Source organism: Lipotes vexillifer, unplaced genomic scaffold (genome assembly GCF_000442215.2).
Source record: "Lipotes vexillifer unplaced genomic scaffold, Lipotes_vexillifer_v1.1 scaffold706, whole genome shotgun sequence".
In the NCBI taxonomy this organism is placed as follows: domain Eukaryota; kingdom Metazoa; phylum Chordata; class Mammalia; order Artiodactyla; family Lipotidae; genus Lipotes; species Lipotes vexillifer.
Genome location: NW_006787749.1, coordinates 15250 through 39497, shown reverse-complemented (window position 1 = coordinate 39497; position 24248 = coordinate 15250). Strand labels below are relative to the sequence as shown.

The following is a 24248-nucleotide window of genomic DNA, read 5'->3' as shown; positions in this document are numbered from 1 at the left end:
AAACATTTAGAGAAGAGCTAACACCTAGCCTTCTCAAACTCTTCCAAAATATAGCAGAGGGAGGAACACTCCCAAATTCATTCTACGAGACCACCATGACCTTGATACCAAAACCAGACAAGGATGTCACAAAGAAAGAAAACTACAGTCCAATATCACTGATGAACATAGATGCAAAAATCCTCAACAAAATACTAGCAAACAGAATCCAACAGCACATTAAAAGGATCATACACCATGATCAAGTGGGGTTTATTCCAGGAATGCAAGGATTCTTTAATATACGCAAATCAATCAATGTGATAAACCATATTAACAAATTGAAGGAGAAAAACCATATGATCATCTCAATAGATGAAGAGAAAGCTTTTGACAAAATTCAACACCCATTTATGATAAAAACCCTGCAGAAAGTAGGCATAGAGGGAACTTTTCTCAACATAATAAAGGCCATATATGACAAAACCACAGGCAGCATATTCCTCAAAGGTAAAAAACTGAAAGCATTTCCACTAAGATCAGGAACAGGACAAGGTGGCCCACTCTCACTGCTCTTATTCAACATAGTTTTGGAAGTTTTAGGCACAGCAATCAGAGAAGAAAAGGAAACAAAAGGAATCCAAATCAGAAAAGAAGTAAAGCTGTCACTGTTTGCAGATGACATACTATACATAGAGAATCCTAAAGATGCTACCAGAAAACTACTAGAGTTAATCAATGAATTTGGTAAAGTAGCAGGATACAAAGTTAATGCACAGAAATCTCTGGCATTCCTATACACTAATGAGGAAAAATCTGAAAGTGAAATCAGGAAAACACTCTTTTTTACCATTGCAACAAAAAGAATAAAATATGTAGGTATAAACCTACCTAAGGGACAAAAGACCTGTATGCAGAAAATTATAAGACACTGATGAAAGAAATTAAAGATGATACAAACAGATGGAGAGATATACCATGTTCTTGGATTGGAAGAATCAACATTGTGAAAATGACTCTACTTCCCAAAGCAATCTATAGATTCAATGCAATCCCTATCAAACTACCACTGACATTTTTCACAGAACTAGAACAAAAATTTCACAATTTGTATGGAAACACAGACGACCCTGAACAGCCAAAGCAATCTTGAGAATGAAAAACGGAGCTGGAGGAATCAGGCTCCCTGACTTCAGACTATACTACAAAGCTACAGTAATCAAGACAGTATGGTACTGGCACAAACACAGAAAGATAAGTCAATGGAGCAGGATAGAAAGCCCAGAGATAAACCCACACACATATGGTCGCCTTATCTTTGGTAAAGGAGGCAGGAATGTACAGTGGAGAAAGGATAGCCTCTTCAGTAATTGGTGCTGGTTAAACTGGACAGGTACATGTAAAAGTATGAGATTAGATCACTCCCTAACACCATACACAAAAATAAGCTCAAAATGGATTAAAGACCTAAATGTAAGGCCAGAAACTATCAAACTCTTAGAGGAAAACATAGGCAGAACAGTCTATGGCATAAATCACAGCAAGATCCTTTCTGGCCCACCTCCTAGAGAAATGGAAATAAAAACAAAAATAAACAAATGGGTCCTAATGAAACTTCAAAGCTTTTGCACAGCAAAGGAAACCATAAACAAGACCACAAGACAGCCCTCAGAATGGGAGAAAATATTTGCAAATGAAGCAACTGACAATGTATTAATCTTCAAATTTTATAAGCAGCTCATGAAGCTCAATAACAATAAAACAAGAAACCCAATCCAAAAATGGGCAGAAGACCTAAATAGACATTTCTCCAAAGAAGATATACAGACTGTCAACAAACAAATGAAAGAATGCTCAACATCATCAATCATTAGAGAAATGCAAATCAAAACTACAGTGATATATCATCTCACACCAGTCAGAATGGCCATGATAAAAAAAGCTAGAACCAATAAATGGTGAAGAGGGTGTGGAGAAAAGGGAACACTCTTGCACTGCTGGTGGGAGTCTGAATTGGCATAGCCACTATGGAGAGCAGTATGGAGGTTTCTTAAAAACTGCAAGTAGTACTACCATATGACACAGCAATCCCACTACTGGGCATATACCCTGAGAAAACCATAATTCAAAAATGTTCATGTACCAAAATGTTCATTGCAGCCCTATTTACAATAGCCTGGAGATGGAAATATCGTAAGTGTCCATCATTGGATGAATGGATAACGAAGATGTGGCACATATATACAATGGAATATTACTCAGCCATAAAAAGCAACGAAATTGAGCTATTTGTAATGAGGTGGATAGGCCTAAAGTCTGTCATATAATGTGAAGTAAGTCAGAAAGAGAAAGACAAATACCATATGATAACACATATATATGGAATTTAAGTTAAAAAATGTCAGAAGAACCTAGGGGTAAGACAGGAATAAAGACAAGACCTACTAGAGAAAGGACTTGAGTATATGGGGAGGGGGAAGGGTAAGTTGTGACAAAGCAAGAGAGAAGCATGGACATATATACACTACCAAACGTAAGGTAGATAGCTACTGGGAAGCAGCTGCATAGCACAGGGAGATCAGTTCGGTGCTTTGTGACCACCTGGAGTGGTGGGATAAGGAGGGTGGCAGGGAGGGAGACGCAAGAGGGAAGAGATATGGGAACATATGTATATGTATAACTGATTCAGTTTGTTATAAAGCAGAAACTAACACACCATTGTAAAGCAATTATACTCCAATAAAGATGTAAAAAAAAAAAAAGTAAAGTAGGCGTTATATTAAGACTTATTTTATTTATTTATTTATTTTGCTGTACACGGGCCTTTCATTGTTGTGGCCTCTCCTGTTGCGGAGTATAGGCTCCGGACGCCCAAGCTCAGCAGCCATGGCTCACGGGCCCAGCTGCTCTGCGGCACGTGGGATCTTCCCAGACCGGGGCACGAATATGCGTCCCCTGTATCAGCAGGTGGACTCTCAACCACTGCACCACCAGGGAAGCCCAAGACTTACTTTTTAACTAGAGTAATCCAGACAGTGTGATACTTCCTAAGGGATAGATACACATTTGAGTGGAATAGACAGCGAGTCCAGAAATAGAACCACACAAATACACTGAATTGAATTTTGAGAAGGGTACAAATGGAATCTAATAGAAGAAAGATTGCCTTTTCAATAAATGATTCTAGAGCAATCAGACGTTCATAGGCTCAAGAAATGAATCTGGACCTAAACTTCCCACATTATATAAAAGTTAATTCAAAATAGATTATGGCTATAAAATAAAATATAAAACAATAAAAATATTTCAAATACATAGAAAAATCTTTGAGGTCTAGGTCTAGGAAAAGAGTTCTTAGGCTTGACACCAAAAGCATGATACATAAAAGGAAAAATGAGAAATTGAACCTCATCAAAATTGAAACCTTTTGCTCTGAGAAAACTCATGTGAATATGTTGAAAAGACAAGCTACAGAGTGGGAGAAATTATTTGCAAGCCACGTATTTGAAGGATTACTATTTAGAATACATAAGAATTCTTTAAAAAACAAGTTGAAAAATAAACCAAATAGAAAATAGACAAAAGATACGAATGGCTATTTCACTGTAGAGGATATAAAATGGCAAAACACACACACACACACACACACACACACACACACACAAATATATTACACACCATTAGCCACGAGAAAAGCAAATGAAAATGACGAGATAGCCCTACACACTTATCGGACTGGCCAAAATAAAAACTAGTGACAATCCAAACACTGGTAAAGATGTGGATGATCTGGATCGCTCGTTCTCGTACATTTTCCATAGGAGTATAAAATGATACCGCCACTCTGCAGTACAGGTTGGCTGTTTCTTCAAAACTAATTATGCAATTTCCAGAGGTCCTAACAATTTTATTCTCGGGCATTTACCCCAGAGAAATAAAAGTTTATGTTTACACAAAAATCTGTTATACAAATGTTCATTGCAGTGTTATTTGTAATAGCTCCAAATTAGAAACAACCCAGATGTCCTTCAACAGGTGAATGGTTAAACAAACTGTGATACATCTATTTCACAGTGTACTACTCAGAAATAGAAAAGAACAAACTCTTGTTACACTCAACAACTTGGATTAATCTTCAGGGAATTATGCTGAAGGAAAAAAAAAAGACAACCTCAAAGGTTACATACTGTATGATTTCATTATTGCATCAATTTTGAAATGACGAGATTTTAGAAACATAGAACATATTTGTAGCTGCCAGGTTAAGAGGTTTAAGGTTGGTAGGGTGGGGAAATGTGTGTCATTATCAAAGAATCATAGGTGGAATCCTTGTGATGAAGCAACACTTTAGTATGTTTATTGTGTTGGATACAGAAACCTACACATGTGATAAGATTGTATAGCACTAAGTACACACACACACATGCACAAACGAGTACAACTGGGAAATTTGAATAAGATCAGTGGACTACACCCATATCAATTTGTGACGTTGTACCGTAGTTTTACAAAATCTTCTCGGCATTACTTCTTCCAACTGCATGTGAATTTACAACTGTTGCAATAAAATCTCAAAATAAAAAATAGAAAGGCAAGAATCAAAGGTAAAGCAGAACCAAGTTGAAGTAGAGGTGGTGAATGTGGATTGAAAAAGAGGATAATAATAAGAGGGAAGGGGACTTCCCTGGTGGTGCAGTGGTTAAGAATCCGCCTGCCAATGCAGGGGACACGGGTTTGAGCCCTGGTCCGGGAATATCCCACATGCCACAGAGCAACTAAGCCTGTGTGCCACAACGGGCCACAACTACTGAGCATGCGCTCTAGAGCCCACGAGACACAACTACTGAGCCCGCGTGCCACGACTACTGAAGCCTGCGTGCCTAGAGCCCACACTCAGCAACAGGAGAAGCCTGCGCACCACAATGAAGAGTGGCCCCGCTCGCTGCAACTAGAGAGGGCCCACACGCAACAACAAAGACCCAATTCAGCCAAAAATAAATAAATAAATATTTTTTTAAAAAAAAAAAAGAGGGAAGGATTCTTGTAATGCATGGTGCATTTTCATAGTACTTTGCATTTAAACAGGCGTAGGTGGATAACTGTCTCCATCACGGTCTGGGTATATAATGCTGAGTGAATGAATTAACCTCTCTGATCCTCAGTTATCTCATCTGTAAATGTGAGTAGTAATATTATATTACTCCCTCTGTGAAACTGTTCTTAACCACCTGGATTACATGGTTCTTCTCTGTGTTCTGAGAGTCCCTAGCTCACTCCTGCCACGGCTCTCATCACATTTATTTTTCAACTATTTAATTTGTGGCTGTCTGCCTACTAGACTATGAGCTATTCAAACACTGTTTCCCTGCAAGAATCATCCCTCTGTCTCCAGATCCTGCCTGACCCAGTGCCTGGAGCCTGGTACCCAGCAGATGAGTGATGGTGAAACATGCTACTCACCCAAAACACTATAGCTATTATTATAGGTTCAATTTGTTCATAAGAAATAATATATTGAAAATGAGTGAACATAGAAAGTCTCTGCTTAAATTTATGTTCATGAGAATGGGGTTGGAGGTGGTAGTGGTTGGTGATGTCTTGTATCCCCATATTTTGTCCAGAATACTCTGATACCATTGTATTCTCCACTTTTTCCCCTTCATAAACCTAAATACAAAATGACTGATGAACAGAGTTGGGCTTCAATAAATACTTGTTTGATGAATATACACTGCCATCAGGTTACTTTAGCTCTTCAGTGAGTGGCTGTAGATGTCACTCAGGCTTACAACAGCATAATCAAGGACATGACCTCAGTGCTCAGTGACCTTGGATGAGTGCAGGTGAGCTCTTTCACACTCAAAATGAAACTTCACTCTTTGTCTTCCTCCTGCTTCTTTGGCCACAACTTCTGTGTGTGTTTTCTTACAGGGTTCCCTTCCCCCGTGTCCTTTCTTGCACTTCCACTGCTTTTCTGTTTATATGTCTGTCTGCCCCAAGTGATTGTGAGATCCCAGATGCCAAGGACTAGGATCTATTCTTCTTTCATTTCCCACTTCTAGAATATCCCTGGAACATGGTGGACATAACTATTTGCTTACATTACAAAGACAAATTTATCTTTGTGATGGCTCTGATAGAAGGAATACCCCATTTTTTTCTGTAAATTCTAATGTAGATATTATCTGTGTAGGTCCTAGGTGCTAGAGAAGCTCCTGTATTGAGCTGTGAATATGTTGCATGGCTACAGCTTTGACCTTTTTTGGCCATCTCACACAGAGAGAATCACAGTTTTCAGTACCCAGAATAGCTTAGGGCCGCATACACCATACTTTGGTAATTTAAAATCCACCTTCACTCATAAGCAACTGCAAAACCGTTCTGCTCAGAAAAACTGTGCTTTGTTTTAGTAATGTACAATGTCATTACAGACGACTTCCCAGGTCAACCGTAGGCTTATTGAAGACAGTGACTACAATGAATCACTCTTATGTACCTCTGACATCCAGTTAAGTGGATGTAGGCACATTGTAGGTACTCAAGTAGCACCGATTGACTCACTTATCTGGGCCTTCTGTTTGTCTTTAAAAATCGACCCTGTGGATATTCTCCTTCTAGGAATGGTGGTGTGAGGAGTTTGCACAATTCATGCTCACAGAACACAAGTAAAAACCTGGGCAAAATTATTGAAAACAACTATTTCATGGCACTGGCAGACAATAACCTGAGAAGTGTTTCTTTATGAAATACTGCTACTGTGTTGGGTAAGGAGGTGACTTTGTGGCCTTTTTCCTGGGGGTGGTCTCATCCTTACACTCCAGCTCAGAAGGTAAAAATCCACACCTTTACTGTATAGAGGTGGTGGGCTCAATCTGGGGATGTTGGCAGGACAGATAGAAATTTTACAGGGAGAGTTTGGAAGTGAAGAGTCATGAAAGGGCCAAGAAGTTAAATTCTCCACCCCTCTGACTGCTAAAATATGCATGCATGTGGGAGACAGCAGGGAGCCAGGCAAAAATTGAAAGTCTGGGACAGCTTGTGAGGGGTAGATGTTGCTGTGCATTTGGATGTATTCCTCAACCCACATGCCACTTGTGTGGCAGAGAGGTGACCTTATGGCTTGAGTAGGGTTGCAAGATTTAGCAAATAAAAATAGAGAATGCCCAGTTCAATTTGAATTTTAAAGATATCAAAATATTATCCATTGCTTATCTGAAACCCAAATTTAATGGGGCATGTGGTATGTTAATCTGGCAACCCTAGGATTGAGGTGTATGAACATAAACTCTACCCGGATGATTGGCTGAATACAAAACTACACAGGTGAAGGGGAGACTGCCAAGTAGAGATATCACTGCCCACACAGGATGTGGGAGACAGTTTTAGCAGTATGAGCCCAGGTGAGGTCACAATAATTATCCATTAATACAAAACAAAAAAAGCCAACAACGTTCAGAAAAACAAAACAAAGTCACTAGAACATATTATCTATAATGTTCATCTTTCAAAAAATTAACTAGAATAGTGAAAAAAACTGGAAGGTATAACCCATTGTCAAGAAAATAAATGAGTCAATAGAATCTGACTCTATGTGAGACTAGATTTTGAATTTAACAGATAGCGTCTTCAATGCAGTTATTACAAATATGTCAAACCAATTTAAGAAATAAATGTTTAAAAATTCAAGGAAAACAATTGTGGATCTGGGTCAAAAATCGTTAATATCAACAAAGAAAAACCTATGAGAGAAAAACAATTGAAATTCTAGAGGTGCACAGTGTAATAACTGAAATGAAAAAGTAAACAAACACTAGATTTGCTCAGGAGCATAACTGAGATGGCAAAAGAAACAATCACAATCACTTTGCTGTACACCTGAAACTAACACAACATTGTAAATCAACTATACTTCAATAAAACAGACAAACAAAAGAAACAATCACAAAACTTGAAGATAGATCAATAGAAATTATTCAGTCTGAAGAACAGAGATTAAAGAGTGAACAAGGCCTCAGAGATCTGTTGGAAAATATCAGACATCCCAACATATGTGCAATTGTAATACAGGAAGGACAGGAGAAACAGAAGAGGCAGAAGAGATTTTTTGAAAAAAAATGGCCCCAAAATCCCCCAATTTGGTAAAAGGATTAAATTACTGATCAAGGAAACTAAATAACTCTAAGCAGGAGAAACAAAGAGAAGCACAAGCTGAAAGCCAAAGCCTGAAAGGAAAATTAGAAAGCATCAATAGAAAAATAACACATCAGAGAAACAGAAAATTGAAAAACCTTATGAAGGAAACAAGTTTGGAATGATGAAGGAACAGTTAAAGACCAGTGTGGCTAGATTGTACTGAATGAGGGGAGAGGTTGGAGAGGTAGGCAGAAGCCAGAAAGTGTAGGGTTTGGCAGGCCGCACTAAGGAGAATGGATTTCATTCAAAGGAAAATGGGAATTCCTTGTAGAATGGTGGTAGTAATAGCTGCCCTCAGGATATATTTTGAATATAGAATCAAGAGGACTTGTTGATGGATATTAGTAAAAAACAAACAATATACAACAAACCCAAGAGATCTGTTTCAGACATGTTGAGTCATCCAAACAGGGAAGTCAGGTAGGTTAGACAAGTCTGGGTCTCAAGATATACATTTGGATGGATTCCATGTTTTGATTCTTTACCACAGTTCATCTATTTTGCCTACTTTTCTGATTCCTCAGGTACACACATGCTTTGCGTATTTGTCTAGAGTCTTTAGTTGTAATCAGCAGGAGACATAGGCAGTACTGGGCTTACTCCATGGTAGCCAGAAGCAGAATCTCCTCATGGGAGTTTATGGAGGATAAAGCTCAATTGTAAGTTGTGTCAAGCTGGTGGTCTGAATACAGTTTTGGATTCTAGATTCTATGTGAAGTTATAAAATACTAAGATAGTGAGTGGATTATTTTAAATTAGTGTGTCCTAAAACTCACTAAAACCCTCCTGGATTCCACTGAATGTCAGAACCTAGGAGCAGTGACTCAAACATGGGAAGAAAAGATATAATCTGAGTGAAAGACTAAACCAAACCCAAAACCAGGTATTGGACAGAAGAAGTGCCTTCAGAGGCAGGCAGGTGGTACACTCTCCCCTCAGTGGGAATCAGAGATTCTTCCCCACAATGGTGAACACTGGCATGTTGTGGCTCCTGCTCTTAGCTGGGAAACTTCAGACACCAGTCCTTGTGCCTGGGTGTTCCCCTGTGGGATGAAATGAATAGAGTTGTCACGCTGGCTTCATAGATACTAGAGCATGTGCATATACATTAGCTTATAGATGTGTATCTCTACTTCTCATGATGCATGACAGATTATATTGATTAACTGGTTTTGTGTAGCATCCTCTGATAGGCACTCAGCCCAGATCACAATATTCTTCTGATGGGCAACTAGATTAGCACAGAGAACTTCTTCCTGGTGAACACCAATGATTATTACTTTAAGCCTAAAAGTAAATATAAAACATGTAAATTAACAGGGACTGGAAACACCCTTGTGACCTCATCAGAGAAACTAGGAATTTAAGTGTCCAGCGATCCACCCATGCCTGCATGATATCATGACTCCATCCATCTATTATCCATCCAAAAACTATGCTTTGAGATCCTCCATAGGCCATGAACTGAACTACAGTCCACATGGCACTAAAAAGTTTCATCCTATGAGGGACCCTTTGAAAGGACTTTTTCCCTAATTTTGAAATTCTGATCCTCTGTGGTTTCTTCTGGGCCCATTGCCTCCTTTGAGTTTTCTGTGAGATATTTGTCTCCAGCTCATAAACAAAAGATTTCAGATGCAACCAGGCTTTTTATACATCTTTCCAGGTGGTAAATCACTGGACTTCCTCCTAGTGACCAAGAGCAAATAACTAGAAAGTCCCTAGTACCACATGACCTAAGAGCCTCATATCCACGTGAATGTTGCTTTTCAACTCATATGCATCCTGGAGCAGGAAGTGCAACATCTAAAGCCGTGTTCAAAAAGGTACAATTTGGGGGTCAGTTTTTTTTTTTTTTTTTTTGGAAGCACAGGTTAAGTCTGCTGCTGTATTGAACAGCCGTCTCACCATCAATTTTCTCATTCGGTTTATCACTAGGTAAATTCCAGCCTGATTTATCTGAAGAGAGGATATGTTTGCTTTTTCTGTTCCTAAGCTGTTTGGAAGAGGGCTGCACTTTCTTTTAGATGAAGTTGGTTTAGTGTAGAGTTTTCTCTAAATAAATAGTTGTAAATAATTTTAGATAAGACTCTGAACCTAATGCAACGTCAACATAAGCCTTGGTGGACATCCACAAGCCAAAAAAGAAAATCTTGTGAAAAAAAAAAACTTTCACAAGAATTAACTTTAAATGGATCACAGACCTAAATGTAAAATGCAAATCTATAAAACTCCTAGAAGACAACGTAGGAGAAAATCTAGGTGACTTTGTGTTGTCAATGAATGACCTTTTAAAACAACACCAAAAGCACAACCCACAAAAGAAAAAATTGATAAATTGGAGTTTGTTAAAATTAAATATTTCTGTTCTGTGAAGGACACTGTTCAGAGGATGAAGTGACAAGCCACAGACTGGGAGAAAATATTTGTAAAAAATATGTAATAAAGGACTGGTATCCCGAAGTATACAAAGAACTCTTAAAACTCAAAAATGAGAAAACAACACGATTTTAAAATGGGCAAGGGGCTTCCCTGGTGGCGCAGTGGTTGAGAGTCCGCCTGCCGATGCAGGGGACACGGGTTCGTGCCCCAGTCCAGGAAGATCTAACATGCCGCGGAGCGGCTGGGCCCGTGAGCCATGGCTGCTGAGCCTGCGCGTCCAGAGCCTGTGCTCCGCAATGGGAGAGGCCACAGCAGTGAGAGGCCTGCATATCACAAAAAAAAATTAAAATTAAAATAAAATAAAATAAAATGAGCAAAAGATCTGAACACACACCTCACCAAATAAGATGTACAGATGGCAAATAAGCCTACGAAATGATATTCAATATCATGTATCATTAGGGAACTACAAATTAAGACGACAGTGAGATACCACTACACACCTATTTGAATGGCTAAATCCAACACACTGAATATATCAAATGGTGGTTGAAGATGTGGGTTAACAGGAACTCTCATTCATTGCTGGTGGCAATGCAAAATGGCACAGCCACTTTAGAAGACAGTTTGGCAGTTTCTTACAACATTAAACATCCACTTACCATATGATCCAAAAGTTGTGCTCCTCGATATTTACTCAAATGAGTTTAAAATTTTGTCCACACAAGAACCTGCACATGAATGTTTATCTAGCTTTAGTCATAATTGCCAAAGCTTGGAAGCAACCAAGATGTCCTTCAATCAGTAAATGGATAGACACTGTGGTACAGCCATACAATAATATACTATTCAATGATAAACAGAAACGAGCCATCATGACACAGAAATACATGGATGACCCAAAAATGCATATTACTATGTAAAAACCACCAATCTGAAAAGGTTTTACAACCTATCAATGCAACTCTGACTTTCAGGAAAAGGCAAAATTACAGCAAAAAGATCAGTGGCTGTCAGAGGTTTTTAGGAAGAATGAGGCAGGGATGAATAGTAGTAGCCCAGTGGATTTTTAGGTCAGTAAAATTATACTGTATGATGCTATGATGGTAGATACATGTCATTATACATTATACATTTGTCAAAACCCAGAGAGTGCAAGTCAAAGAGTGAAACCGAATATAAAATATACACTTTAGCTAGTAATAAGGTATCAACATTGGCTCATCCCTTGTAACAGATGTACCACACTAATGCAAGATGTTCCTAGTAGAGGAAACTGGATATGGAGGTGAGGGTGGGAGGATCTGGGAATCATCTGTACTTCTTGCTCATTTTTCTGTAACTCTAAAACCACTAAAAGAAATAAAGTCTATTTTTTTTAAACGTTGAGATAAATGGTAGGCAATAATTTCAAAGGATAGGTAGTGCCTCCTCCTCCTCTCTCAGGATTTGGCTTTTGCCTCCATTCCTTCCTCATTGCCTCCCCCTTGGGAAACTTATGCCACAGTCACTGTGCTGCTCTGGGCTGGAGGGGGTGCTCGTGAGTACACATGTTTGTGCATGTACAGGACACTTGGGAGAAGCGCATCTATTGAGAATCACAATTCCATGTCTGTGCGTGGCCTCCCCCAGCACATCCTGTGCCTTAGTTTCCACTCTTTTGTTGGTTTCTTTTTCTCGAGTCAGATGGATTAAGCTTCAGTTTCCCTGGTAACCAACACCGGTGTTTTATCTCAGCCTCTGGTCACAGAAAGAGAGCAAGATGGAGAGAAGAATTTCCCATTGGTCCAGGACCTTCCAGCTGGGCTGTTGCCTGAGATGAGTGATCCAGTGAGGATGAGCAGAAGAATGTTGCCAAGACAACAGAATCCCACACTCCTGTCCAGCACTGAGGCACTTGTCCCTCCCCTCCCCGCACGCTTGGATCTCACCTGAGAATGGGAGTGTGCTTTGGCTAAGAGTGAAGAGATAGATGCATGGTAGAGAATTTAGGGAGAGAGGTGAAATCTTGGGAGCCTTCAGAAGGGACTGGGAGAGGTGCGGGGGTCACCAAGAAAGCACTGCGATCTCGGGAGACAATGAAGACTATGAAAGCACAGTGGCTCTAACGTGTGGTTCCGTGATTTTCTCCAGCAGTACACAGTGCTACAACCATTTTCTGAAGCCAAGCTCTATGCCTCAGGCCTTGGAAAATGGGGCCTGTGTTGTTTGTTAAAGGAGAATGGAGCCTGACATCGCTTATGGAGGGCAAGGATGGCCTTGAGGAGGACCTGCTCACATCAGTGACAACTCTCATCTGTTACTCCACCTGTGTGTCTGTCTGGTCCGTTCTTCCTTCTGTGCTCCCTTTTTTTTGGGATGGGGTCTCTTTATGGGATGTGAAACGTCCTCAGTTAAAGGGGAGGATGAGGCGAGGATGCCCCAATCTCCTCAAACATGGACCGATGAGATGGTGGGCAGAGGAGGAGTTGGTGGGGATGGTGTACTGAAATCACAGACTCACTCGCACTCCTCAGATGGCATGGGGACTTTGGTTAACTTATTCTCTCTGGCTGATCTGATCTGATCTTTATCATGAGTGCCCACTCTCTGGAGTGGATAGTAAGTGGCAAAAAAAAACCCCCACTGAATTTATATCTAATCTGGTAAGTGCAATCTGATGCTATCATGTGAATGGTTAGTTTAAAATCATGCTGTCCATTTTGGTGAAATGCTCAGTCTCTCAGATTTCCACCCCACTTCCCTGCTCCTTTCCAAGGTGGGGAAGGCATATGTATGGTTTACAAATCTCCTGGGTGATGTGGGAAGGGGTGGGGCATCTATGAAATTCTTACGCTGCTCACAGTATCCTTGGTGGTTTCTGAAGGAAGGATGACTCTCCTCCCGGGTCCAGCTGGTGATGCTGCCCTGCAACGCCCATGGGTGGGGCTGATGAAACTTGCATTTTTGTCTCTCTCCTCTTGGTCGGCTCCTGGCTCCCTGGCCAACTCAGCCTCAGCTCACTCTGCTGGCATCTGCAGACCCCTCTGAACCTGGGGTGCATCCTCCATCCCACCCCTGTGCAGGGTGTTGACTCCATAGCTTCAGCTGTAGGGTCATCTAAGCCCCTTAGACAGGTTAGGTTTCCTTCATGGTAGAACCCCTGGCTCTGGACTCAACCAATTTCCACATTCTCACTACAGGGAATGAAGGCCCTAGGGGTCTCACCACCACAGCAGGAACCAGGATCAGTTCCAGAAGGCTAAATTCCTAAACTTCAGCCATCCTTCTGCCCACTTTGTAGATGATGGAATGATCCAGAAGAAATGGGGAACGTGACGATTCAGGAAAAAGGGATGATCTTTGCAAAGGCCCACTCCTCGAGAAGGAGGAAGGATATGGGATCCAGGTGAAGGGCTTGGCCTCAAATGGGATCTGGTCACTTCCTTCAGAGGGGCAGCAGAGTACCAGGGTAGAAACAGGCAGAGTGGGATTGGGAAGCTTGAAAAATCCCACGGGACTGCTTCTGTGGGAAGCGGGGGGTGGGGGGAGACTGGTGGTCATTAGAATGGAGGAGGGTTGCCAGTGTGTAATGTAGTATTGTAGGTGAGAGTGAAAATGAAAAGCAATTCTCCCCTGGTCATGGATTTAAGATAAAACAATTCCGTAAAGTTTCAGAGTTTCGTCCTCAGTGCTGAGGTGCTCAGATACAAAGCAGAGGGTGAGTAGGGAGGAGTGTGCAAGGAGCACAGGAGGTGTGTTTGTGGGGGACAGTTTCCAGCCCTGGGTCCGCGGAGTAAGGAGGGGCCTGGCGGATGGTGTGGAAGGATGTGTGGTCGGTGAGCTGGCGGTTTCCAGGAGGTTGGGGCTATCAATACAGGGGCACTAGAGCGAGGGAACTGGAGGACAGGACGCCGTGTTGGGGGTGATGAGAGGGAGGAATGCTATACACCATGAGGGCCGCGGTCTTCCTGATGCCCAGGGCGTGACCGTGGGCAGGGGGATGCTCGGGTGGGGAGGAGAAGAACATCGCTGAGGTCGGAGAGGCTCCGGGGTGATCGGCTGAGCCTCGCGGGCACTGAGGTCGCCGGGACGGATCAGAAGAGTGAGGGCTGACAGGAGCACGGTGAATGTGCCACGGGACGAGTGCGTTTGCAGGCCGGGGGTGGGCGGGAGGAGAATGACCAGGGGACTGGTACCGGTCCCGCACGTGGGGGGCTGGGGCAGTGGATGACGGGACCCGGATATCACCGGTCAGGTCCCTTAGCCGAAAATTCGAAACAGGGACAGGGAGGAAACTTCTAGCGGACCCGGGCGGGGAGACTGGCACTGACGTTACTGGGCACAGGTGCACAGGCCCAGAACCTGCCCACCGGCGCGCAGCCCCGCCCCCCAGGCTCGCAACTTTCCGTGGCACCAGGACTTCCTGCCCCTGTTGCTATGGTTCCAGGGGCAGCACTAAGGAAGGCTGCCGTGCTGGGAGGGTTTGTCTGGCCAACGGTGGCCTGTACCGGTCCATCTCTGGTCCTCACCATCCCGCTTTGCTTCTTCGGCCAATATCGCCAGGGCCGCTTCGGCTGGTATTATGTGTTCTCTGGTCCTAAATATGAATGCAGGGGCCCAATTACGGCCATGCTTTTGGAATTAGGAACACAGTCACTGGACAATAAGCAGTATGTACGAATGAAGTCTGAACTGATTGCAGTGGTCTTTCTCTTACCAAGTCCAGGTAACATTTCTGAAGGTTCCTTGGCATGCTCATACATCTGAAAAAATAGCACATATTTTCTACCAAAAAAAAAGTTTTCTTAACAGCACTGCACACAAATTATCTGAATTAATTTATCCTGACAATTTCTTTATCATAAAGACATCATTTGATCGGACGTGTAGTTCTTTACTAAAGTTTTCCTCTTGTAGGGCTTTGTGGAGGGCCTTGGGCCAGGGCTCAAGAGAACTTCCCTTGCAGTTCCATCTCTACCAGCCTTTTATTTTACTCTGAGTCACTTTGCTTCTTTGGGCCTGCTGTTTCCTCAGTTTTAAGAAGAGTCAGGCTAAGCTAATGGGTAGCACAGGGAGGGGGATCCAGGGGAGGGTGTGGTTAAAGAGCCTGTGTTCTCAGTGCAGTGACTCCTCTTTTTTCTCTTATTTATTGCTGCTTTTTTTTTGTTTGTTTGCATGTTTATTTTGTTAAGAAAGGAGTTTCTTTTACTTTAACAAAGAGCTTGAAATCACTGGTTTATGGGATCAGTACTCAGTCTCCCAGAGATGGGAGAAAGACTGAAGAGAAATGAAATTATAAAAATGGGTAGACTCAGCCATCCTTAGGGGTACCATAAACTTAAAAGTACTCTCTAAGTAGATGGCTTGGAAGAATGTCTGTTCAATTATAGGGTGTCTGCAAGAACTGTATTGTCAAATGCTGCAATCTGATTACTTACTGAGAGGGGAATTGGGGCTGAAGATGGAATCTTACCAATCGCGAGGATATGGAGAGGGGGAAGGGTAAGCTGTGGCAAAGTGAGAGAGTGGCATGGACATATATACACTACCAAACATAAAATAGATAGCTAGTGAGAAGCAGCCGCATAGCACAGGGAGATCAGCTTGGTGCTTTGTGACCACCTAGAGGGGTGGGATAGGGAGGGTGGGAGGGAGGGAGATGCAAAAGGGAAGAGATATGGGAACATATGTATATGTATAACTGATTCACTTTGTTATAAAGCAGAAACGAATACACCATTGTAAAGCAATTATACTCCAATAAAGATGTTAAAAAAAAACATTTTTGAGAGGCCGTATTTCAAGTTAGTAATCAGTCACAATCTCATGATGACAATCTAGTGAAGTAACCATTATGTCATAATAGTAGTTGGTACAGCAACAATAATTGGCTAACAGCACACTTGGAGAGTTTCTCCATTGTCTGTCTCTATACCACTTTCACAGGAGCATTAACAGTAAATAGGCATAGGCAGCCACACCTGTCTTAAGTGTTATGTAGAAGGGGTTAAAAATCACTTAACCTGGAATTGTAACTTCAGGAAATGAAGACAATGGGCCTACTGAGGTAGATGTTGAAAATGTAGCTATTAAATTCTTCCTGTTCTTACTTTATTCCCAAGAGTCATTTAAAATTATGAAGCTAATGTTTAGAAATGAAATTTACAGCTTGACTTTTCAACCTAGAGTTCCTGTTTCATATTTTCCTTCTTCATGCGTGTGATGTGTGCTTCCAACTTTAAATTATTGGAGTAGCAGATGATGACTTCTATTTTCTCTGACAAGATTTCACATATATGTATGCCACTGGCTCGCAAATTAAGTGTCCAAAAGATCAATTGTTGGGTGATATTTTCTCCTCTCTCTTGTGGTTTATTTTCAGGAAAAGAAGAAGGAATCATAATAAAGAGGACAATCACCATTCTCCCCAGTCCAAAAGGAGTAAGAGACACCCTGTCTTTCAGGAGTCTCAGGATGCAGTGGTAGGAATATTGTCAGATAGCCTCTCTCTAGTTCATCCACTGCCTAAGTTACATTATCCAATTGGTGCCCTGCAATTAAAAGAAATGTATCATTCCAAGAACCTTCAAAAATGTATTCTTACTTGATTGCAGTGGCTTTTGAGCTGGAGCCCTTAGCCATGGTATGCAATATCTCACAGAAGGTGGTAAGGAAGCACAGAAAAAGACTTAGTGAAAATGTCATCAGGAAAAGCTAGGTCTTAGACTTTTCTCCAGTCATAGGAGCAGGGAATAATCATCTTACCCCCCTCCCTTATTTTTAGATGGAGAATAAATTTTCAGGAGTATAATGATGTGTTATCGGCTAGAAGGGGATTCTTGATTTCTGGCTAGGAAATGTGAAAATGAAATTGAGGATGGGGGAGTCTGGTGATTTTGCAAAGCTTTAATGGCGCTTGAATGGAAGAGCTTGAATTTTAATGACTTGTGGCATTAGCATAGTATTGTTTTAATTGAGGTATAGCTTACTAGGAGAGGATTAAAGGAACCTTGTTAAGTCTTTATTTATGAAACCTATTAGTTAATGACTAAGTAGTGCTCACTTGTCCCTTTTGTGAGCAAAAAGTGAAATGATTATCGATCCCTGTCATCCTTCTGGAACCTCTACGCAGGTGGTGATAGTCCCAGATCCTGGGCAGCTACTTGGATGGGTAAATTGTAGCTAGGTATAATTCATGTAACTTGCTCTCTTAGATGCTGGCCTTTTTCGTTGAATATCTTTGCATGTTCAGGAGTACTGCTCTTTTTTGTTCAACCTTATATCTTTACAAATTACATCACCACTTTTCCTGTAAATCTGTGCCCTCGTACATAAATATAAGCCTTCTAGAAAGTGCAAACACAAAGACACTAATGTTTTTTGTATTAGTCCCTCTTACTTGCCAAGACCATTCATTTTATATTTCAGATTGCCAAGTAGTAGCAAGAAATTGAGAGTGAAAAAATGTGTAGATATGAACAGAATTGGCTTATCGGGAACATATCTCTGCCTTTGTCTCTTCTGTACCTGAATTGGAAAAGATTTGATATCCCAATGCTAGAATTCCAAGGGAGCATCAGAAGTGAGACAAATGAGAGAGAAACAGAACCAGGAGCCCCACCTATGTTTAAAAATTAGAATTCTATAAAATCTCCTCCACCCCCTTTTTTAAGCTGGTAGGAGCTGTCTCTTTGTCAGGTTGTTGTTTAAAGTAGTGTAAATTCATAAGACAACTAGAACATTTGGCATAATTTTTGAAAAATGTTTTCTCTTAGGTTGACTGTAGATTTGGGTATTCACATCACCTTTAATTATACACATTCTAAGACACAGAACTGCTTTGGGAGACCTTATTTCGGATGAAACTGTCATTGAACAAACTAATGGTTGTTAGTCATGTTTTTATAAACCATGGCAAAATGTTAACTTCTGAAATTATCCTCCATTTAAAAGATACATTCAAAAATGCAGGGACAACCCTTTCCAAAAATGGCCCAATCTGTTGCATGCATTTTATGAAACTTTGTTCATGTTGTATACCAAGCAATCCTGAGCAGTTTTATATTCCAACTGGATGTTAAAATCTAAGTTGTTTTAAAGAATTGAAGATACGTATGCACTCATGTTTTTCTACAGATTATGGTTACCTATCAATCTTTTGTTCAAATGCCATTAACTGAGTTGAAACAAAGTGAAGTTGTTTAAATTGTTTTATACTTATATAGATTCTATTATAAATATAATTTTTGACTTAGAAAACAACTTAGAACTCAATGTCTTGTTCAACTTCATGTTATGAGGGAAACTGAGCTACAGAAAAGTGTAGATTATTTATCCCATTGACACAGAGAAGTTAACACATAAGTACCTTTGCCTTGCTAATTTGGAAAGTAATTGTAATTCAGCAGCCAAATTGATTTGATATCCTATGGCTCATAAGATTCTACAGTGTTTCATTGGTTTTAGCAAATATGAGCGAGCCTTTCATTTCAAATGTGTTGGAACTTTGGGAGCACATACTTTAAGTGCTTGGATGGACTTGCTTAATTTAGTTTCTACAGCTGCCTTAGAATAAACATCATATTACAATTCTAGGTATGGGATATGTACTAGGGGTGAAAAATTTCTTTGTTGTTGAGGTTCACATAAATGAAAAGCTTTAATACCAGCTTAATCTGCTTTTACAATTAATGAGAATTACATAATTCTCTGTTGTAAATATACACATGCATTCCCATTCTTTTTTGTTGAAGATGCTCTCTAATTAATATTCCTCCTCGTCTCTTCAGATTCTATTTATTCGCTGGTTCTTTCATTAGCCTGATAAGGTGCTCTTTCTCTCTCCTAACTAATTTTCTGTCTACCGTATTCTTCTCTCAAGTTAGTGGATCGTTTCTCCCCCTTTACCTCCCAGCTGCAATCTGCTTTCACTGCCTGTTACTTCTCATCCCCTTCATGCAACTATTCACTAAAACTTGGCTCCTCAGACCCCACCGGTCCTGGGTGCTTGGGGTAAACTTAAATGTCTCTGTCATTTCCTCCATGACTCCTGCTATCCTACTTCTGATGTGTATCGCATATATGCCTTCCTTTACATTTCCACTATCCTAATTCAGGCCTGCATTGCCGCTTGCTAAATGTATTGCAGAAATTTCCTCCGTGGTCTCTGTGCTCTCATTCTCCTCCTACTCCATTCATCCATTAGAATCCTCTTCCTAAATGTAGATCCGAGCATGTCTCTTAGGCTCAAGTACCTATTCCGACAGACTTCTCAGCATGACATTCAAGGCCCTTGATAACCTAGCTCTACCTTCTCATGCATATTTTGTCTCCCACAAACTCCTCTCCGGGAGGCCCCAGCCACACTGTATTTCTAGCTTTGTCTCCTCAAAGACTCCTCTTCACCCTGCTTGTGCTCTTGTTGTTCTCTCCCTTTGTCACACCCATCCTATTAATATTCTCCCCATCCTCCAAGGCCCAGTTCAGATGCCATTCATTTTAAGGAGCCTCTTCTATCTCCCTGGTCCGCATTCATTGCTACATTCCTGTCACTGCAATAGCTTAACACTGTCATCCTCAAAGAGGATGGGTTCTTGATTGGGCTCAGGAATTAGCTCTTGGTTGAGTCCCTAAGTATCCCTGGCAAAGTATGTGCTTGAACATAGTAGGCACACAAGTAATTGTTTGGATAGTGGTTGGGTATCAGAACAACCTGTGCCTACCTGAGATAACCTCTCAGGATGGGGACTTGGCATGTGCATGTGAATCAAACTAACAAAAACCCCACAGGTGGTCCTGATGCCTATCTCCAAATAGAATGTGCTGTGGAAGATCTCTGCTGGACTCAACTGAAACTTCTTTGGTTACAGTGTAAGCAGGCAGATTTCATTATGGCCTGAACTAATCTAAAATCCTGCCTTTTCACACAGATCTAGACCCTAGGACTTTTGTGTAGTGCTTTTGTAAATGTCATTTAGTGAGAGACCCTTGGTCAGAGTCTTTTATAAATGTAATTTTATTTTGCTGTGTACTTGAACTTACAAGGGTTTCAATTTTGCAGAGCATGGGCCTGTTCTCATTTGTCTTCCACAGGTATCAGCACTAAGCTTATATCGAATGGTCAGAGGAAAAAGAATGAGCTTTGTAACTGGCAAATACATTCTGATGAGAAGTTTCTTTGAGGTATCAGGAGGATGGTGAAAAGCATTTATATTTTATGGCTTTCTCAATCCTGAAGCGTTTAAAATCTCATTTCTCTTCTGATGAAAGAATTTGCTCTCTTTCTAAAATCAAGTGCAGTAAGGAAAAAGCTTCTGTAGTAAGATAGCAATTTCAAGTGTCAAAACCATACGGTATCAAGGAGAAACCTTTTCATCCCAAGAACTCTGACAATAATAGAACTCATTAAGTGGGGTATCTCGTATGAAGTACGTTCAAAAGGGTGAAATGAGACAAGGCCCAGGGTTGTATAACGTAGGCTATGTTTATTAGCTAATCAGAACTACTGGCCTAGAAAATGCTAGTGGATACGACGTTTTAGATGTTCTTTAGTAGTTTAAAGGCAATCTCATTTACAGCATCACAGTCCATTTTAAGTCTTTGTTTTGAAGTCAGAAGTAACTGAATGCAAAAGCAGGAGATGTGCCTTGGTCCTGTAGTAGCATTCTCTAGGTTACTTACTTGGAAATAAAATAGTTGTTTTCCACAAAATAAATACATTTCTTGTGAATGCTTTAGAAAGTAAAATATAAAAAATAAATAAAAATGAAAAAAATAATAAAGGATCCAAAGTCTCAAATTTTAAATAAATAAACAAACAAACATGATGTCAGGGACATCCTTCTATATCAGTATAAATACAGCTATATCATCATTGTTAATGGCTGACAAAATCGCATTGTATGAATGGATGCACTATAACTTAATCACTTTCCTGCTTTTGGACATTTAATTGTTTCTGATTTTCAGCTATTAACAACAATGCTGGTATTATAAGCAGTGTCACAATGAACATTTGTACTTATGTCTCTACACAACTGGGTTTGAAAACACTTTAAATGAACTAGAAATTGGAGGCAGATCAATTTTTTCTTAACAATTATTCTACAGAAATCTCTTCTAGCTTGTTAATTTTAATGTACCATTTCAAAGTCTAGCATCACCTAGTGTTACACTATAGTATAAAAAAGATATGTTGTCATTTGAGATGAAATTTGATTCACCAGAAACTAATTATAGTTCTTACCTTGTTTTTCAGACAGTACCTGTAATGAAAAACGATCAGGAAAGCCAACTAAGAGAAACCAAAGTGTGTGTGGTGGGTTTCTTATCCAACGTAATACCTACTTATTTTTAAATATTCATAACTTCACTATTTTATGCCACTGGAGATTTCAGATTTTTACCCTTGAGCTAGGAAAATCATCTTTTTGGATATTTTTTTAAATTGGCCTTGACATTAAGTCCTGAAGCCAGTTTGATTGCTGTTGGTGACAACCTTCATTTCCATTGGGTGATCCTAATTCTTTCCTGGACAGTTCTTTTAATGTATGTCTCTAGTTGCATAAAGATGGACATAAGCTGTCTATGAGGACCTGTGGGCAGTTTGGTGTGCAGTCTATGTCGAGAAGCTCCAAATGACAGATGAGCCATGACCATTCTTGGTTTAAGTCTTATTAATGTTACCTTTGGTAAAGATTGCATTATAAGAAATGCAATACCCGCTGTTTGAGGAAAGCATCCTAGGAACTTGTTTAGAAAACCAGGAATTTATGAAGAAAGCAGTAACCATTCTGTCTCTAGGCTGCTGTTCTAATCTACAGATCCTGGACTTGAGTTGCCACATTTCCTGCCTCCAGCCAGCCCTACTCACTTCAGACTGGCCCCCACAATCTTAATTGACAAGAGCCAATCCCTCAGTACCTATCCTGTTGCTCCTGTTTGTCCTGAATTCAGTGTATTTTTGTGTCCTGACAGACTCCTTGGTTTGTCTCGAAGCTGAAGCCAAGGAGAGATTCTCTCAGCAACCAAGGACCTCTCTGTTCACTCCTGAACGGGTTTTTCCTCCAGTTGCAGGGCTTGTCCCTCTACTTGTGCTACTAAATGTATAAAGGTATATAGTTATACCACCCCCTAGATTCTCTAATTGTTGAATATATTGTGCAGTGTTAAATACATTGCACCTGTAAAGTTGTCTGTCCATTTAAAAACTCTGAACAAAGGGCCAGCATATACTTGAGCTCAGTGTTTGGTGAAGTTTAAATGTAAATGAAATAAAAATAATAGCATGTTCCCCCAAAATGCAATATCAAAATTGTTAAATATTGTAGTTCAGATATGGATCCTTGTCATTACTTTCTCCCTTGAGAATCCTAACACCGTAAGGGAGGAAATTCTTGACAATGACTGTTTTCAGGAATCCTTAGTAGTTTCTCCATTATGACAATGACCCTGAGTCATGTTAGAGTTCAATTAAAAACAGAATATTAGGTGCAAACACCCACACATACACCCCATATCACATCCATATTTGTTGAACAGCAATAAATACTAGTCTTAAAAATGCCAATAATTAACATATAACTTTCGTAAAATGTATATCAAGTGCCTTTCAGGATCTGAGTGTAGCCTTGCATTGATATAGGAGGACCACGTATGCCCACTATCAGGGGATAGGTACGACATCATCACTGGTTTGTATATACGTGTGCATGTATGTATGTGCACATAAATGTATGTATGTAACAATTTATTTGTTTTATTTTAGTGCGCTCCCAAAATCCATCTTATTCTTTACGGGTGTACTTTTAATACATTATGTAGCATTGGTCGATGCTTTCTCTTGGAGGGTGAGAACTTACTTTTCTGATGCACGTTGTTAGGATAAGCTCCTGCTGCAAGCAGGAACAACCGATTAGTGAAGGGATTTGAAATTAGAAGTCCTGTGTTTGAATGCTCACTCTGCCACTTCCCAGCTACGTGACATTGGGCAAGTCAATGGATCTCAGTTCCCTCATCCATAAAATTGTGGATGTTAATCCCAACTTAATTTACGGGTTGCTGTGTTGTGAGCATAGATTGAAATATTTTAAGTGGCTCTAGTTTCTAAACCATTAAGGTTTAGTGTAATGGTTGATGCTGCTATTCTCCAAGATGAATACAAAAAATAGTGTAATAGCGTAATACTCATCCTGTTTCTGTTTTTTATCCTCCAGTCTTCAAGCAGTGGAAAAGACAGGAGCAGCAGCAGTGTTAATACCCCAGAGAGAGTAATCGGACCAGAAAGCAGCTTAAACCAGATCGTTGCTGAACTCAACATGAGTACACCTCAACCCTCATATGAGGAGTATGCACTATGCCAAGGTTCTTACTCCCTCATCAACCAGATCTTAAGGGAGGAACACTTCAACAGCCTACAGCAGCAAGGACAATCTCCAGCATGATGAACTAGGAGCTCCTTATTCCAGCCTAAAATTTGTTTATAAAAGCAATTGCACACACACAAAAGGGTCTGTTGGCTTTTCAGTCTATATTTTAAACAAAAGGCTGAGGGACAATTGTTTGACTTGGGGTTTTGCTGCACATTTGCTATTTCAAAGGGGGCTTTGAAGCAATTTTTATAATTATTTTCAGGTTGGGTGTCAAATCTATGAGGCAAACTCACCTTCAGGTTGAATCCATAGAATGTCCAATTCAGATTGGTTTCCAAATCT

General features: G+C 40.4%; 1 protein-coding gene across 1 annotated transcript; it reads left to right on the top strand.

The window, feature by feature from the left end:
- Positions 1–15165: 15165 nt before the first annotated feature.
- On the top strand, positions 15166–23978 carry VCF2 (VCP nuclear cofactor family member 2). Its single transcript, XM_007460776.1, has 3 exons — positions 15166–15206; positions 16919–17018; positions 23751–23978. The coding sequence occupies exons 1-3, from the start codon at positions 15166–15168 to the stop codon at positions 23976–23978; spliced, it is 369 nt and encodes a 122-aa protein (XP_007460838.1).
- Positions 23979–24248: the final 270 nt, after the last annotated feature.

What these genes read in the sequence shown, in the direction of transcription:
- VCF2 (XM_007460776.1), top strand. Translation starts at nt 15,166, where the DNA reads ATGCTTTTGGAATTAGGAACACAGTCACTGGACAATAAGCA. An exon ending in CAGTCACTGGACAATAAGCA is followed by an intron (nt 15,207 to 16,918) that starts GTATGTACGAAT and finishes GTTTATTTTCAG; the next exon opens with GAAAAGAAGAAGGAATCATA. An exon ending in AGGAGTCTCAGGATGCAGTG is followed by an intron (nt 17,019 to 23,750) that starts GTAGGAATATTG and finishes TTTATCCTCCAG; the next exon opens with TCTTCAAGCAGTGGAAAAGA.